The following is a 16,026-nucleotide window of genomic DNA, read 5'->3' as shown; positions in this document are numbered from 1 at the left end:
TAATATTAACCTAGAATTCTGAAAGCTCAAATAGTAACATCCTGCTAGAACACAAAAATCAGATGATAATGAATAGGAATGAGCAAAATCTACTGACTGTATCTGCTAAGCCTAGTGAAAATAAAAATGCAAACAAACAACAACACATGAAGTGCTTGGTATTTTTTTAAAGCTATCTACATTCATTATTTCTGGCTCAAAATTCCGAGGGCAGTTCAAATAGTGGGCCTTTATAATCAAAAATAATCAGTTTCAAATGTCAGTTTTGCCAGTGACTCTCAGTTTGCTTCCTAATCCACAAAATGGGGACAGTCACTGTATTAGTCATCTTGGACTGCCATACCAACATACCACAGATTGGGTAGTTTAAACAACAGACTCTTATTTTCTCACAGTTCTGGAGGTTGGTAGTCTAAGATTGGGGTTCAAAGATGATTGGGGTTTGGTGATGTCTCTCTTCCTGGTTTTTAGAAGACACCTTCTTGCTGTGTCTTCACACAGCCTTTCCTCGGGGCACATGCACTTCACAAGGAGAGAAAGAGAGATCTCTCTTCTCCTCTTAAAAGTCTATTAATCTTATTGGCTTAAGATCTTATCCTTATGACCTCATTTCCTAAAACCTCTATCTCAAAATAGAGTCACTTTGGGGTTAGGGTTTCAACATATGAATTTATGGGAAACAGAATTCAGTCCATAGTGGTCGCATTTATCCCACAGAGGTCTTTATTATACTTTCTGTAAAGAATGCCTAGCAGATGTAGGCACATCATAACAGGTAATTACTATTAATATTTTTATAAGACATTATACAATGAAAATGTGTCCTTAGAACTTTGAAATAAGAGAAAAATAGCATACTTTCCAAATTTATTTCTTCAAATTGCACTTCATTTTAGATTGGACTATTGCTTTATAGACCATCTCAAAGTCAAAATTGTAAGCTAATATAATTTTATTAAAATACTTATAGTATATGCATGTGGTGGTTTAAAATGACCTAAAAATTAGAAATGCTAATTCCTCAATAAATACAATTATTCAAGATGAATTGGTATTAAAACCATATTATTATAACCCAGGAGAGAAAAGTGACCAGACCTAAGTGGAAGAAGACATCTAGAATGGACTTTTTAAAGAAAGGCTCTTAACCCTTTCACTAATACTGCCTTTTAACTTCTGGGGAGAAGAAAGAAAGGACAAAAGAAAGTGAATTCTTTAAAAATCAGTATTTAATATAGAAATTCCTCCATCTTTGATTTCCTGCAAAGAACCAATTTTGAAACAAAGGTTATAGGTCATGATATTATTGAAATCTTGGCAGATGGCTGGGCGATGGAGAGAGAGCAAAAGCCCCATGGTTGAACATCCGCCTAAAAAAAGGGGGGGGGGAATTAATTCCTTGACCTTACATATCAAGGGAAACATCAGGAGAGAGTATTTCCTTTGTGTGACTAAGAAAGGAAATGATTTCCAGTCGCAAGGACATTTGGAATATGTAAATGTTTGTTCTGCTATGTCAAATGTCCACTGGACTGCAGTTTTCTTGACTCTCTTGGGATTAATTTTGAGATTGACTCCCCTAACAATGCCATTACAATAATATCTAAGGAAACTCTGGACTGAACATATGATAGCTCTTAAACAAGGTTAAACAGATAACAACTCTTAACATCTTCTATGCATGAGGCTTATTTCTATAATTGAAAAATAAAATACTATCCCATTTCAAGATACTTCCTCTAATTAGGAATCTGCTTATATCAAAACACCAAAACTAAAAACTTCAAGATCCAAGATTTTCTATGTTGCCTGCCACAGAAAATCTAAATTCTGTAATCTGATATTCAAAGCTTCGATATTCTAGTCTTTCCACTTCCCTTTTCTCTTCCTGTGTCATAGCCCCAAAACAAAATAAAATGTTGTCTCTAAAGTTCCCCTCACTTCAGTTCATCTTCACAGACTTTTTTGACATAAGTGAAAAGGAAGTAGAAAGAAGCAATCGCACCGAAAGCCCAAGAATTTATCCTATTCAACTCAGTCCATAGCCTTTTCCTCACATGTCCCATCCTCTTAACCCTACACCTGAGAGGATTTGCTGGAATTTCAGGAAGCTTCCAGGTAGAGTTATTGATGAAATGCACAGCACCCCAAGGTAAATAATAGCAAAGCAGCATCAGGAGGTCCCTTCTCTCCTTCCTCTCCTTCTAATTCCCTGTAGCAGGCAGTGGTCATTGTACAGCTGAAATTAAATTAAAACAACAGCAAAACTTATGGAGAAAATAGAAGTCTCAATTATCTAGGGAAGTGTTAAAATGTGTCTAAATATATTGTATTTTGGATATGAGGATTACATTTTAGCCATATATAGAACAAAGTGTTCCATGCTCCGTTAGCTTGATTAATCTGAGAAGAGAGGTTCTGAAATGGTTTTAGAGCAAATGTCCTCCCAAATTATGACTGCCTGCTATGGAATGCTGTCCTCTTACATCTCTACCCATCAACATCCTACCTGTATTTCAGAAGCATAGCAGGAATTAATCTTAGCTTATATTTCTCCCATGACCCAACATATTCTCCCCTATTTCATGGTTATGTGTATATAAGCCTTAGCTTTCCTAATAAAGGCTCCTTGAAGGGAGATTTTTGAGTCTTCTATATATTTATGTCCCTTCCCTCTTACTTCTCATTCATCTTTTCCTCTTCTCAGTGGTATCAGGTGTCTTACTAAGTCTTTAATAAATGCTTACTAAGCACATCCTTAAATGTTTAATCTGTGAATTTATGAATAATGGGAGGACTAAGCAAATGGAGGGAATGAAGGGTACTAGCATCTACCTGACTTTTATTCCCATTCCATAAGATCTAGTATGCTCCCGGAGTGTGTCCCTTGAGGAATTATTACACTGCAGTAGAAATTTCACAAACCTAGGAGACCCAAATTTGAATCTTGTCTCTTCCAGGGTAGTGGAATTCACTACCTTCCCTGTGACTCAGTGTCCTCATCTATATAATGGAGACCATAACACCCACCTCCTAGGATGGGTGTGAGGATTAAATGAGGCAGTGTGTGCCACGGGCCTGATGGCGTACATGCTTAACACATGTGAGCTACTCCCTTGTCTAGGCTCCGTTCTACAAGTAAACTCACAGCTACATAACTGGTACCTACCCAGAGGGCACCAGTTCAGAAGACTGTTTCTTCAACCAACTCACAATCAATCCTATTTTCAAACTATAATTCCCCAAACTAAAGCTATTTAAGACATCTTGAATCAAAGGGAATTGTTTGCGCTGCTGAGGACAAACTCCATATTCGATGTTATGGCAATTACTGTTATACAGTTGTGGTTTGCATGGGCCATTTGCCCATGATGACCTACAGAATGTTGCACGGTCAGGGCCCGGGCTAACTCTTGGGCTTTGTTGCTTGCCATTTTTCCTCACTGTGCTCCTATAACATTGCTTTTCATTCATTTCTGGAGAAAACCTATGTGTCTTCCTAACTCAGGCCTTCACACATGTATTTCTCTCCCTTGAAATATCTCTTTATCCCACCCACTTTTCACCCGTGTATCTCCTTTTCATAGCTCATGTCAGGTATATGGAACTCTACAGAAAAACTTTTCTTGTCCCTCCAGTCTCAATTAGATTTCCTTGTCATGCTTGTCTATAGCACTCTTCACTTTTACCTTATAGGTCCTCAAAATTTATAACTGTATGTGTGTGCATGTGTATGTGCAAGTTTCCCATCAGTTGTCTCCTGGCAATTGTAGGTAGTATAAGCACAAAAAGTGTGAGTGCATCATTATACCCTCAGGTCCTCCCACAGTACCTGGCCCAAGGTGGGTTACCCATAAATATTTATTGATTTGATAAGGCATTGGTTGATTTTTCTGTTTTCTATTTTCTTGACAATCTGTTGCTGGTTTAGCTAGAAATTTCCTCTTAAAATATCATCATAAATGGAATCTTATCAGAAGTTTTACTGAAGAAATTATTCTGTTCTTATATGAATATAATATTGTTTTGCTACTATGAAAGATTTAATATTTCAAGGTGACACTCTAGCCACTACTTATTAGTTAGAAGGTTTGCTATATTCTTGATCATGCATTGTCAGTGTAATTCACCTTTGGAACCAAGGAGAATCTGAACTCTAAAAATTAAAAACTAGACCCGACCCCACCTTTTTCTATGTAATTAATCAAATTGTGTGCCTTTTCTTAGGAGCTACCAAATAATTTTACTCCAGTCTTTATGTCTTAATGGCATCAGAAGTAAGTCAATGCCAAGTATTTTGTACAAAGTCTAATACCATAGAAGGATCTAGCCAACCCAGAAATAACTTAAATCAGGTTTCTGGATACTTGTTTTTAAATATAAGATACACTATTTATTCAGAAGCTAACAAAAACTGATAAACTTATGATCAAATTCAGAAGATATGTCCAAGTGGGAAATTTTTATAAAATGTGTACTACCCCATTACTAATCCACTATCTGCCCTTAGAGACTCAGCTTTACTATAATACCAATTCCTACTACTCTGTCAGAATACAGAATGTGTGCAACATTAATACTTTAGTGACAAATTATTTGAATTAGCTATTTTTTAAATTAATATCTTCCTAAAGATATTCTTTCTCTCCACAGAAGTTTGGTATTTTAGTTTTGGTTTTGAAACTTTAGGGTTTATTCACCCTATCAGTTCTCATTAAAGTACATGGCAGGAGTATCACCTATCTTGAAGGTTTTTTTTTTCCCTCTATTTGTTTATGTACTCATTTGTTTACCAAGTAGAGATGTTTATTTCCTACATGCTAGACACTTCCCTGAGCTGTTAAAGGTCTATCCTCATTTTTTTTCAGTTCGTTTCATCCAAAAATATTATTTATCATAAAAAGTTGTCATTTCAACAAATTATAGTATTTTTCACAAAATGATTATTTCATGACATTTAACAATTTGGCCCTACAAAGGGATCTTATTTACCTTAGTTCACCATTAGTCTAAAATCAGGATTCCATTTTATTTTTTCTAAAAATGAGTTAGTGCTTCCTTATTGAGAAAGTAAGATTCATTCATCTCAGAAGCATATCACAATATAAATAAGCAAATAGAAAAATTAACTATCCTATTGCCTACGACCCTGTTTAGCTTTCCTCTCTGCAAACAATGAGGATTCTAGTCTTCTAATCATATGTATGAATCAGAAAATAGATAATATTTAAGAGAAGCAAAATAATGTTCCAAGATTACTTCAATGTGGATCATGATTTTACTTTTATCTCATTCTTCAGTATTCCCTACTCTACAAAGGTGGATTGGAGTTGTAAGGATACTAGTTTCACAATCTCACGTTCAACTGCCTTGAGTATCCTCAATAAAATTTCCAGGGCATTTTATAATAATAGGCCTAATTTCATGGAAATCAAGAAACTGGGTCAAGATACCCTTTCACAAGCCCCCAAAGGGTATCTCTCAGTTTAAGGATTGTCTGCCCTCTTTCACGCAGACTGCTTTCTCCAAGTGGGCCTTAACATCCAAGATTTCCCTCTGGGCTGCTCATCAAGGGCTTTATGTCAATACAGAGCAAGAAAGAGTGGCCAATATGACAGCCTCAGCATACACCTCCAAATGTGCCCAATGCTCTTGCAGACCACTGAACCTCTGAACACTTGGGAAGTCACTAGTTCAATTCCAGCCCCCACCCTTTTGGTGGCCTTCTTAACTAGCTTACCATAACCTCACAATCACCTCCCTCCCAGAGCCCTTTGCCTGTGCCCGCCCACTAGGGAGGGGAGGAGGCCAAAACTAACTGGGCATTTACTCATGAGACCTGCCCCTAAAAGGAAAAATTTAACAAGGAGTGTGCGTGTTTTAATAGGTGCCAAAATCAGATGATGGGTTTGTCTGTCTGATCTTATGAGAGAGCGGACTAAGCACAAGAACAGAGAGCCTGGGAGGAATTTCATAAGGGCTGGAAATACCCCCTGCAGTGGAACCATTCTTCATACCTCAAAAGCCCTTTAAAAAATGCCCACTTTTAGACTTTGCAAAGAGAATACCTCCAAAGGTGAATATTAGGGCTCTTAATTGTAATTTTCATTGATTGCTGCTGCCGGTTGTTTTTTTTTTTTTTTAAATAAAGTCATATTCCCAAATTATGATATAAGCTGGCAGCAAAATTAGTACTATATACTTCACTTAAAATTTTCCAAAAGGATACCTAAAGCAAGAACAAGCTTTATTAAAATTGGAGTCGCTCACGTTCAAAACTCAGCAGTGTGCTTTAGGACGACTAAACAAAATCTGCATCAATTTTAGGATCTATGTATTATTTTTCTCATGGAAAATTTCCGAGGCAAAGAAAATCATGGCATCTTCTTAAATGAATTGGTTCCAACTAAAACCCTGCCATCATGATATTGCCTCCACCTGAAAAGCCCTTCTCTCTTCTCTACACTCTTGTAAAACCCCAGCTACTACAGAAGCTCGTACATAAATCACTTACCTGAGAAATTTTCCTTGTCTAACAAGCCTACTGTACTGATCATATCTTTATTCTGCAGACATTCTGCAGTCTTGGGCTTAATTCGTGGAAAATTATTTTGTTCTCAGAGTGTTGTTTTCTCCTGTTCCCATATAACTGCCTCTATTTTATATTCCTTCAAAAACATCATTATAGCACTTAGTACAATAAATGATTGTTTAATGATTAAGTGAACTTAAATGTTAATGACTACAGGAATTTTAATGGTCTCTGAGAGGATAAAATGCATGATGGATGGTATTTATGTAATGCTTTAACTTATTTCATTCTATAAAAGACAGTGGTATTTATTTCTGGTCTGTAGAAGAGATTGTTTCTTTACTTTGGGACCCAAAATAAAGGCACTCGAGATTTTTCCTTCTCTTCTGTTTTGTTTCACATCCTATTTTGGTTTTACAAGTATGTCTGCTTGTGCAAGTATGTCTCTGAGCCACGTCCATGTGTAGTCTGGACTTTCCCAAAGTCTGCACTAGGCAAAATCATCCCAGTGCTCATTTTCAGGTCCCCCAGAATTTTGCCAACCCAAGTTTGAAAAATAGAAAAATACTTTGACCCTTTCTTTGCTATCGGGAATCCTTGATCCTAAAAATTTATGTAGTTGTATTTTCCACAGAGAAAACCCAATCAGATGTTGAATGCAGAGCACAAGAAATAGGCTGATGGAGTTCAGTGCTGGGATGGAGACTCCTTCTCTGAGGTTTTGCTTCCTCCTTTGCCAGGAGAAGCAAGAATAATACCTCTGGGGTTATGATGAGGACCAAATCAGGTAATGTGGACAATGTGGATTCTTGGCTCAGTAAATGTGAGGACTCAGTGGATGCTAGGAATTGTTTTTGTGATTTTTTATAACGAGTTGCGACCTTACATAAGTGATGGAGTCTTGCTGTGCAGCAGTATCCTCATCATAAAATGGGAATGAAGATTAAAACTAACTCATGGGGCACCTGGATGGCTCAGATGGTGAGGGACCTCAACTCAGGTCATGATGTCACAGTTTATAAGTTCAAGACCAGGATCGGGCTCGCTGCTGTCAGCGCAGAGCCCGGTTTGGATCCTCTGTCCCCCCTCCCTCTGCCTCTGTCCCACTTGCGCTCTCTACCTCTCAAAAATAAATAAACCTTAAGAAACTTGAAGAAAAAAGATAAAAACTAACTCATAGGGTTATTGCGAGGATTCCCGGAGATAATGGATGTAAAGCAGGCTTGCAGTATTGTTAGTACTCAGTAATTGATAACTGTTTCCACCCCCATTATCACCATCACCGTCCCCTTCATCATCATACTCATCACTACGGTTAACGCACTGTCAGAAAATGGCACAGCCAATTTATCAGGAAGCTATTCGAGGTGGATTAAAACAGGTGTGTGAGATAGGAGGCTAATTCAGGGAAATAAGAAAGCAAAGGAATACTGAAGGACCCAACAAGGGCTGGCAGCTGCACTGATGGTAGAGAGGACTTTTTCCCCCCTAAGGAATATTAATTGTTATTCTGATAAGTGCACAACATTGTTAGCTGTATGCCAGCTGGCTCTGTGAGGTCAGACAAATCGAGGATAAAATATAATACCCCTTCCTAAACAACTACTGTGGATTCATACTCAGAGAAAAGAAACAAAATCAGGCGGCGCCTCAGTGGCTCTTGTCCGTTACGCATCAGACTTCAGCTCAGGTCATGATCTCATAGTCCATGAGTTCGAGCCTCGTATGAGGCTCTGTGCTGACAGCTCAGAGCCTGGAGCCTGCTTGGGATTTTGTGTCTCCCTCTCTCTTTCTGCCCCTCTCCGCTCGTTCTCTGTCTCTCAAAAATAAACATTTAAAAAAATTTATAAAATCAGTCCCCACACTAGCATTTTATACCAACAATCTGTATGTCCTTAATATTATTTCCATGTGACTTTCAAAGAACACTTTTTGATACTTGCATATAAAAACCCTATTTTATTTCAAAACAAAACACTGATTTTTTTTTAACAGAATAATGTAGATACCCTAGATCTAACTCTTCTGATAACAGTCCTTCAGAGGACCTTCTGGAGTAGTGAGGGATGTGCACGTGAGGCGGATAAACCTTGATGGAAAAGTGAATGTTCCACTGTTGGAAAAGAAGTTAAACTATTCAGATTTGTCCTGATGCTGAATGCAAATAATGGCACTACCATGAGAAAGGGAAGTGCATGGAATTTAGAAGTAAAGATATATTTATACTGACTCACGAGAGCTGCCCACACCAATTTGCACTTTGCTTCTCTTCCTGTCAAGTACAAGAAGTTACAAAATATTATAACCATAATTTTCAGTTCTAAATGTCTCAGTTGAACATACTCATGGAAAAAGCATGGCCATCACTTAATGGTTCAGTTTCCTGGGGGTCCCATTCTTTTAGAATTATTATTAATTATGCAGACACAACTATTGCTTTCGTCCCAAGTCCATTGTGAAATAAAAGAAGAAAATACGACTTTTTCTTGGGAGTGAAGCACAGTACTAATTCAAGTGAGGGTAAGACTCTTCTTAAGCTATGACTCAGATCACTAAAAACAAAGTCATTTGCTGCTAACATTCAATGTGTGCCTCCAAAAAACATGCAAATTTAAGTCATCCTCGTGCATTGGGCTCAAGGTTCAGGATATAAAACACATACACACAAACACATGTGAAGACAAGTATTATAAAACTGTACACACACTGCGGACAGGGCTGATAAACCCAGTGCACTGTCGGAAGTGTTACTAGAATAACTGAAAAGCTAAAGAGAGGTTTCAGGAAATCGGGACAGCAAGTGCAAACAATAAAAGAAATAGTCTATCTGCAGGGAGAATGTCCAGTGTGCAAGTTGGCCATATGGAAATCACAGGGTCTGCTTCTAAACCCTTTTATTTCATCCTCTCTGATAGCCAAAAAGATGAGCAGGAGAAGAATGCTTTTATTTCCCAACTTTCTCGCTGGCATTTTTGTAAACAATTTGTCGAACACTACAGAATTACATCAGACAAAGAATTTCTCCTACACTACCCAAGACTCCTTCAAGATCAGGCTTCATGTGGCATCTGTCAAGTCTAGGTTTCCATCTCTGCTGTTGAACCTTCCAAATACAATTGAGTATTCAAAACAGATTTCATTCAGCTTTTGTTTTTTGTTTTTTGTTTTTGTTTTTTACAAAACTGGTTTGAATTTGAAATCAGTTTAGGATAGAATCCCTTCTGATTCTTAATTCGTCTTTCCTATTTTGAGTTCGGAGATACCCAGATATTTGCTAACACATGATGCTTCAAATAAGATATGGTAACAGTATAAAATCCAGAAGGAATTTTTCTGTATTGGCAAAGGACATGGGGAAGAGTAGAGATAAGGAAGAGTAGAAAAGAAAGCCAGTTTTATTTGTCTTCTGGGGTGTGTCAGAAATGTCCCAGGGCACACTTAACTCTTCCCTCTCTCTTTTGTGTTTCCCTGGCTCTTCCCACACTGGCTTTTCCTCCTAACAGACTCAGCTCAGATGCTGCCTCCCCAGTGAGGCTCTGACCACCCACTGGAATCTTCCCCTGCTGCTTCATCCATCTGGAACTCCTGCCACTCAAGCCTCCAGAGTTCTGATCACTCATTTGTTACTTACTAGCTCACTTGTTTATTATTTACTTCTTTATTTTCTGAGTCCCCTGACCAAATGTGAGTTCCCTCCAGGCAGGATTTCACCCATTTTATTCACTTCCATATTCCTGACACTCAATGTCTAACACATATTAGCTGTTTCAGATATTTTTGTTGAATCGAGAATGATAAGGCTGTGTGCTTCCTCCGGAGAAATCTGCTCAAGTCTCCCTACACTCACCTCCCTCAGGATATCCTTTACCTACACAGCCTTTGCACTCCTGTCTCTTACCCATTTTTCCTGATCCAGCTCAAATGCCATGACATCGCTTGTCTCTACCCACCCCATCCCCAGTACACTTCGTCACATCTTTTCTCCTCTAAACTGTTGGACTCTTAATACCTCTGCTCCTTCAGTTGATTTCACAGTTCTGTGCCTCAGTCTCCTCATCTAAAAATGGGGGAAGACAGAGAAACAGAAAATCGTTGCAGTTGCTGTTAGGGTCATGTGGGCTAATCTGTGTAAGACACTTAAAAGAGCCTGCATGTCAACAAATGCTAAATATTCATAATTATTCTTATTCCCACACATTTGAGCACTTAATCAAAATACTACCCTTTATTTTAAAATCTCAGGTGTGTTTGTTTTCTGTTTCTTTTGCCTATTCACACAGTGTCTAGCATAGTATTGCATGTACTTATTAGGTGATTCAACAGACATCTGATTAAACTCAATAAAGGAAAAAGGAAAGAGAGATAATGAAGAAAGGTGACCAAATAAGTGAGGTATTTTATTAACTCAATTATATTTACCTTATATGCTTAGGATTCTGAGGAAGAAAGCTCAGTGCTTAAAATTCTGTACTTTTACCAATAAATTCAACTTAGATTTCTATTTATTCTTAGATACCTCCTGCTTTCATGTGAACAGGCTTCAAACTTGTCACAGTCTTGGTCATTTCTCTAACCCTTGAAAAATACCTGATCGGTAGTGGCAAAAAATCAACAGAAACATCGTCTTGTGCTTGACTTTACCTAAATGGTAATTCATGGATCTATTGAATTGTTAACTGGACCATAGAGAATAAAATCAAGAAACAATACAGCAAGTGATACTAGTCTCCATCTTAAAGAAATATAAGTGAACATGCACATGAAATCAATAAATACCAGGTGAAAAGGAGCGAATTCTACTAGCACACATTTATTGAGCTTAACAGGGGATGTGTCCGTTGGCTTGCCCTCTCTATTCTATAGGATTCCAACACATTAAACTTGTCCAACTGTAAGTTATTAGTGTTGATGTAATGTTGCTGTCCCCCGACAGCTGAGCTCAGCAGTGCTAGTGCCATGTTTCCTTTCCAAAGGATAGCTAAAGAAACATTCTTTGGACAAGTGTAATATGTTTGCTATGTTTTAGGAAACTTTGTTCACATTTTCCTCTATAGCTCAATGTATCATTCCATGATTTCTGTAAGTTTGATTTACTTGGGGCCACGTGCAGATTTTAGTAAAAAGAACAATGTTCAAAGTAGCTCTGAGTAGTCTAACGGAGGTTCATGGATCCGATGTTCCAGAAAAGAATCATTCACCTCTTGTGTATACAGACCTTAATCTACCATTCAGGCATTATTTTATTAGTTGATTGAGTTTAAGTATGGGAATGATTCATCTTCTTATTCTTCTTCTTGACTTATAAATGGATAATGTATTCAATTGATACAAAGGATAATTCTTTAACAAGTTTTTTAAAAATTTAGCCTATAATACACATAATTCTGTAACTTTATTCTCCTGACAACATACCATAGACATCCATCTAGGTCAATAGCTAAACTCTAGCTCATTATTTTTAATACCAGTAAACTATATATAGTGTGAGTATATTACAATTTTTCAAACAGTCATGATAGATAATCAGGTTGTTTTTAGCTTTATTTTCTACGTACAAAATGGAAATTAATATTTTGTACATATGCCTTTACATATGAGTACTTTTGGATCTATAGGGTAGATTCTAAAATGTAAGGCCAATGAATCAAAAAGCATATAACATATAGATCTGCATGTAGATAGATGGATAGATGGATAGATCTGCATTTTCCTGTATACAGATATAGACACTGTCATAAAATGTACTTATCTCTTTTTTTATTTCATCAGTCTTGATTTTCTGATTGAAACTGTTTTTTAACAATCAAATATAACAAAAACTATGCCTTGCCTTACTCAGAAAACTTCAGCCCAGAAAAGAAATATGTCCCAAATCAAATCCTTTTTCATTGTTACCATGTTATATCAGGTATAATTTTCTATATTTTTCTATATTTTTTAAGCATCCCATCTTCTGACTTTTTTTCCTTTTGACAGAATAGTGTGTGAACTTTGTCCACCACAAAAAATGACCACATTTGCAGACTCATAGAACAAAGCATTTGGTAAGATCAGTAGAACAAAGCATTATCAATCACATTTCTACTTACATTATTTATAAGGACTCATTTGTTCCTGAAATTTTATAAGCCAAATCTACTGTTTTCTTTGCTTATTTTAAAATATTAGTCTAGATGTGGAGCCAGCACAATTTTTCTGAATTAGTGCTATAATACACAGTATACATCATTGGACTGTTCTGAAATAAAGGTGAGAATGTTTTTTTTTTTTTTACTTTTTGATTCTGAATCAATGGTTTATTGGCCAGTCCCTCAAGTAAAGTTGTTGGACTTGTACAGACAGAAAATGTGTCCAGTTGACACAAAGTGTTTTTTAATAATAAGAAGAAAAAGAAGAAAAACCCTAGGATCTAGAAAAAAATACTCCTTTTTTATTCATTGACTATCAAATATATTATTTCATTTGATTTATAACAACCTATATGTATTTATAGATGAGGAAACTAAAGGTGAGAGAGGTTAAGTAACTTACTCAACGCCTCAAAGCAAGTACGTGGGAAAGCCCAGATTACTCCATTTTTCTTCTGATCTTGAGACCACACATGACTACGTCCCCAGTTCCCTATTTAATTCTACACATTGATCACCCATTTTTGCCCCAATCTCTTTCCTCTCTTAGTGGTAAGTTACATACCAGTCTGAGTCAGCTGCCAATGATGGTATAGACATGGAGGTAAAGTTTCAACTGGCTACAGTATTTCTATACAACTGAAGAGGAATTTTGACTTCACATGAGCTAAGGCCTCTGGTTTACTCTTGGAGGGAGTATATTTGGAGGGAGTATATTGAGGGAGGATATTTTAGGGCTGGTTGAGTTGGTCCTTCCTCTAAGGTTGACATTTCTCCCAGAAGCTGTGATAGTTGGTGACAAGATTATCTTTCATGGAACACTTTTCAGCCTCAGACCTCATGCTCCTGTTACAGAAGGTATTTTCTACCCTAGCATCTTAAAACTGATCAGTAAAAAACTAAATAAATCTCACATGACCTGCTGCGTGAACACTTTTCTCTGCTTCTGTTTCTTTAACCCTAAGGCTTATTGGGGGAAGCTAATGCCATTTTTTTTTGAGGTTCTTAAAAGGTACATTGGAAAGTACCTCAAATCTCTCCTGCTTAATAAGCTGTTCATAGTGAGAGGGAGGGATAGTAACATTCCAATCCTTATTTTGTTATATTAGGATTCTACCTGAATAATTTTCTCATTGATAATTCCAGAAATTTTTCAACAGTGGAAAATTTAAGCAAGATTCACATCATCTTAAGAGACAACAGGATCCTTGAACTGTCACGAAATACACAGCCTTTTGCAGCTTAATCTATAAAACTATAGAGAGGGGTTTTCTTCCCCCTTAATTTGGTGGCTAACTATAATGCCATCGTGTATGTAACATTTGAATTGACTAATAATAGTTTCTTGTAGATTAGGTATTTTTAAAAGTATCGACATATGAAAACACAGACTTACTGGTGGTTTTTGTTGTTTTGTTTTGTTTTTGTTTTGTTTTTACTAATGTATAGCAAACATTTTACTGAATTTTTATGTGACCATAATTTTAGTTTTTAAAAATTAATATAGGAAGAGGCCTAACTTGGAGAACTTTGGGATGAAAACCTCCTGGGAGTGGAGGGATGGAGGTGGAAACTCTTTGTAAATGGCAAAATAATCTTTTTCTCAATTCTTCTATTCCATTCAAATCTTCAGGGAGCAAATAAAACGTCAGGCAGTTCTTGCAGGTTGAGGTTGCATGGCAACCCTTCTTTGACAAGATGAACTTACCATTAACCAAGCTCCGAAGGAACCAGGACACCTGAAGCGGGTGCCATGCCAGGGCCCCCGGCTAAAGGAAGCAAAGAGGCACAGAAGTGCTTCGAGGGACTTCTCATCCTGGGAGATTGTTCTATGCACACAAGCTCTCACAAAAGTCGCTGGTGCCCAGCGAAACGTATCCCCACACCTGCATGCGAATGCACACGCACACACCCCAGGGAGCAGGGCCCATGGACACCCCCTTGCCCCACGACTCCCCAATGCACACGCACACAGCCCAGGGAGCAGGGCCCGTGGACACCCTCTTGCCCCACACCTCCCCCTCTCTGGAGCCATCCCCACACCTGCATGCGAATGCACACTCACACACCCCAGGGAGCAGGGCACATGGACACCTCCTTGCCGCACGACTCCCCCTCTCTGGAGCACCTTCTGTAGAGCAGGCAAGCGCCTCCTTTCTTTTTTCATATCTTCCAAGTTACCAAACCTGGGACTGGGTGACACCGGGCAGCGACTGAGCCTTCCCTGTGTAGCCCTGGGACCGCGAGGTACTCCGGCGGGTCCCAGAGATGCGCAAGGTCTCGCGCTCCTTGGAAGCTCCGGGCGAGGACAAAGAGGGTCCGTACCCGAGTAAGGAATCGGCGGGCTGCGGGGAGATGGGTTCTTGGGCTGCCCGCGAGCTGTAGGGCACAGCGCCCAGGGACTCCGCGCGCCCGCCCTTTCCCGGGGTGCGCTCACCATTTGTAGCCTCTGCCGCGCTTGAACTTGAGGGTGAGCCCAGTCTCCAGAAAGAGCAAGAGGTTGAGCAGTGCGAGCAGCCAGTACAGCGGCTCCTTCTTCACCTCGGTCACTCGCCAGACCCCAACCAGCGAGTGCAGCAGGAACAGCAGCCGGGTGGCCAGGGCGTTGAGCAGGACCAGTCCCTCCATGCCGGCCCGCGCGCTCTGCCCGCCGCCGCCCCCCGCCCGCGCCCGGCCGCCCCTCTCGGGAGCCCCGGAGCCCGCCCGTGGGCGGGGACGTGACAGCTGGAGACCCGCCGCTGCCGCAGTCCCGGCTCAGCCTCCCGCGCCCGAAGGGGAGACAGCGGCTCGCCCCTCCCCCAAACTTCCTGAGAACTCTCGGAGAGGGGAGAATCTAAACCCAGCACGTCTAGACTGTTGGGCTTTCCAGGAAGTCTGGGGCTGTGCCGCCGGGGCTCCGGGTCCGGGGCGTTATTTCCCAGCGCTGCCCACTGCCCTCCCAATGCTGGGAGTCAGGCTCCATCCCGGCCCTCAAGCCCATCCCACCCGCAGGGGCTTCCCCCAAACTCTCCGAGGGCTGGAGGGGAGTGAAGGTCCAGGTGCTACGGAGTCTGGAAAGGGAAGGGGGCCACATCTGCGGCATCTGCTCCCTGGCTCTTCCGCCGAAGTGGTTTAATTCACTCACTCTTACAGGAACACGCTCTCACAGTGACTCTGAGATGGAACCCAGGAGGGCCAAAGAATCCGCTGTCCAAGCAGTTTTAGAAACGCTGTTCCTGCGCCGCTTGGAGAATGAAAACTTCACGGGACGGGAGGGAATCCGCCGGGGCTTTCTGAGAGCTCCCTGCACCGCATTTAGGGGGCAGGTGGTCCAGGTCACTTGCAGTCTTTGGGCACGGTGTTACCAAAGCAAAGGGATGTTCTTTA

The 16,026-nt window shown here is 39.7% G+C and overlaps 1 protein-coding gene across 2 annotated transcripts in view; it reads right to left on the bottom strand.

The window, feature by feature from the left end:
* The window catches only part of TMEM26 (transmembrane protein 26), a 47,932-nt gene extending 32,628 nt beyond the window's left edge, over nt 1-15,304 (bottom strand). For both annotated transcript variants that reach the window (XM_030334706.1, XM_030334707.1), the window contains exon 1: nt 15,098-15,304. In XM_030334706.1, the coding sequence (XP_030190566.1) occupies nt 15,098-15,288 (191 nt within the window). In that variant the 5' untranslated portion in view covers nt 15,289-15,304. The remainder of the gene's footprint in view (nt 1-15,097) is intronic.
* Nucleotides 15,305-16,026: the final 722 nt, after the last annotated feature.

This window comes from Lynx canadensis, chromosome D2 (genome assembly GCF_007474595.2).
Source record: "Lynx canadensis isolate LIC74 chromosome D2, mLynCan4.pri.v2, whole genome shotgun sequence".
NCBI classification, from domain to species: Eukaryota; Metazoa; Chordata; class Mammalia; order Carnivora; family Felidae; genus Lynx; species Lynx canadensis.
Note: the sequence above shows the minus strand (reverse complement) of the source record. Positions and strands in the feature narration are given on the sequence as shown.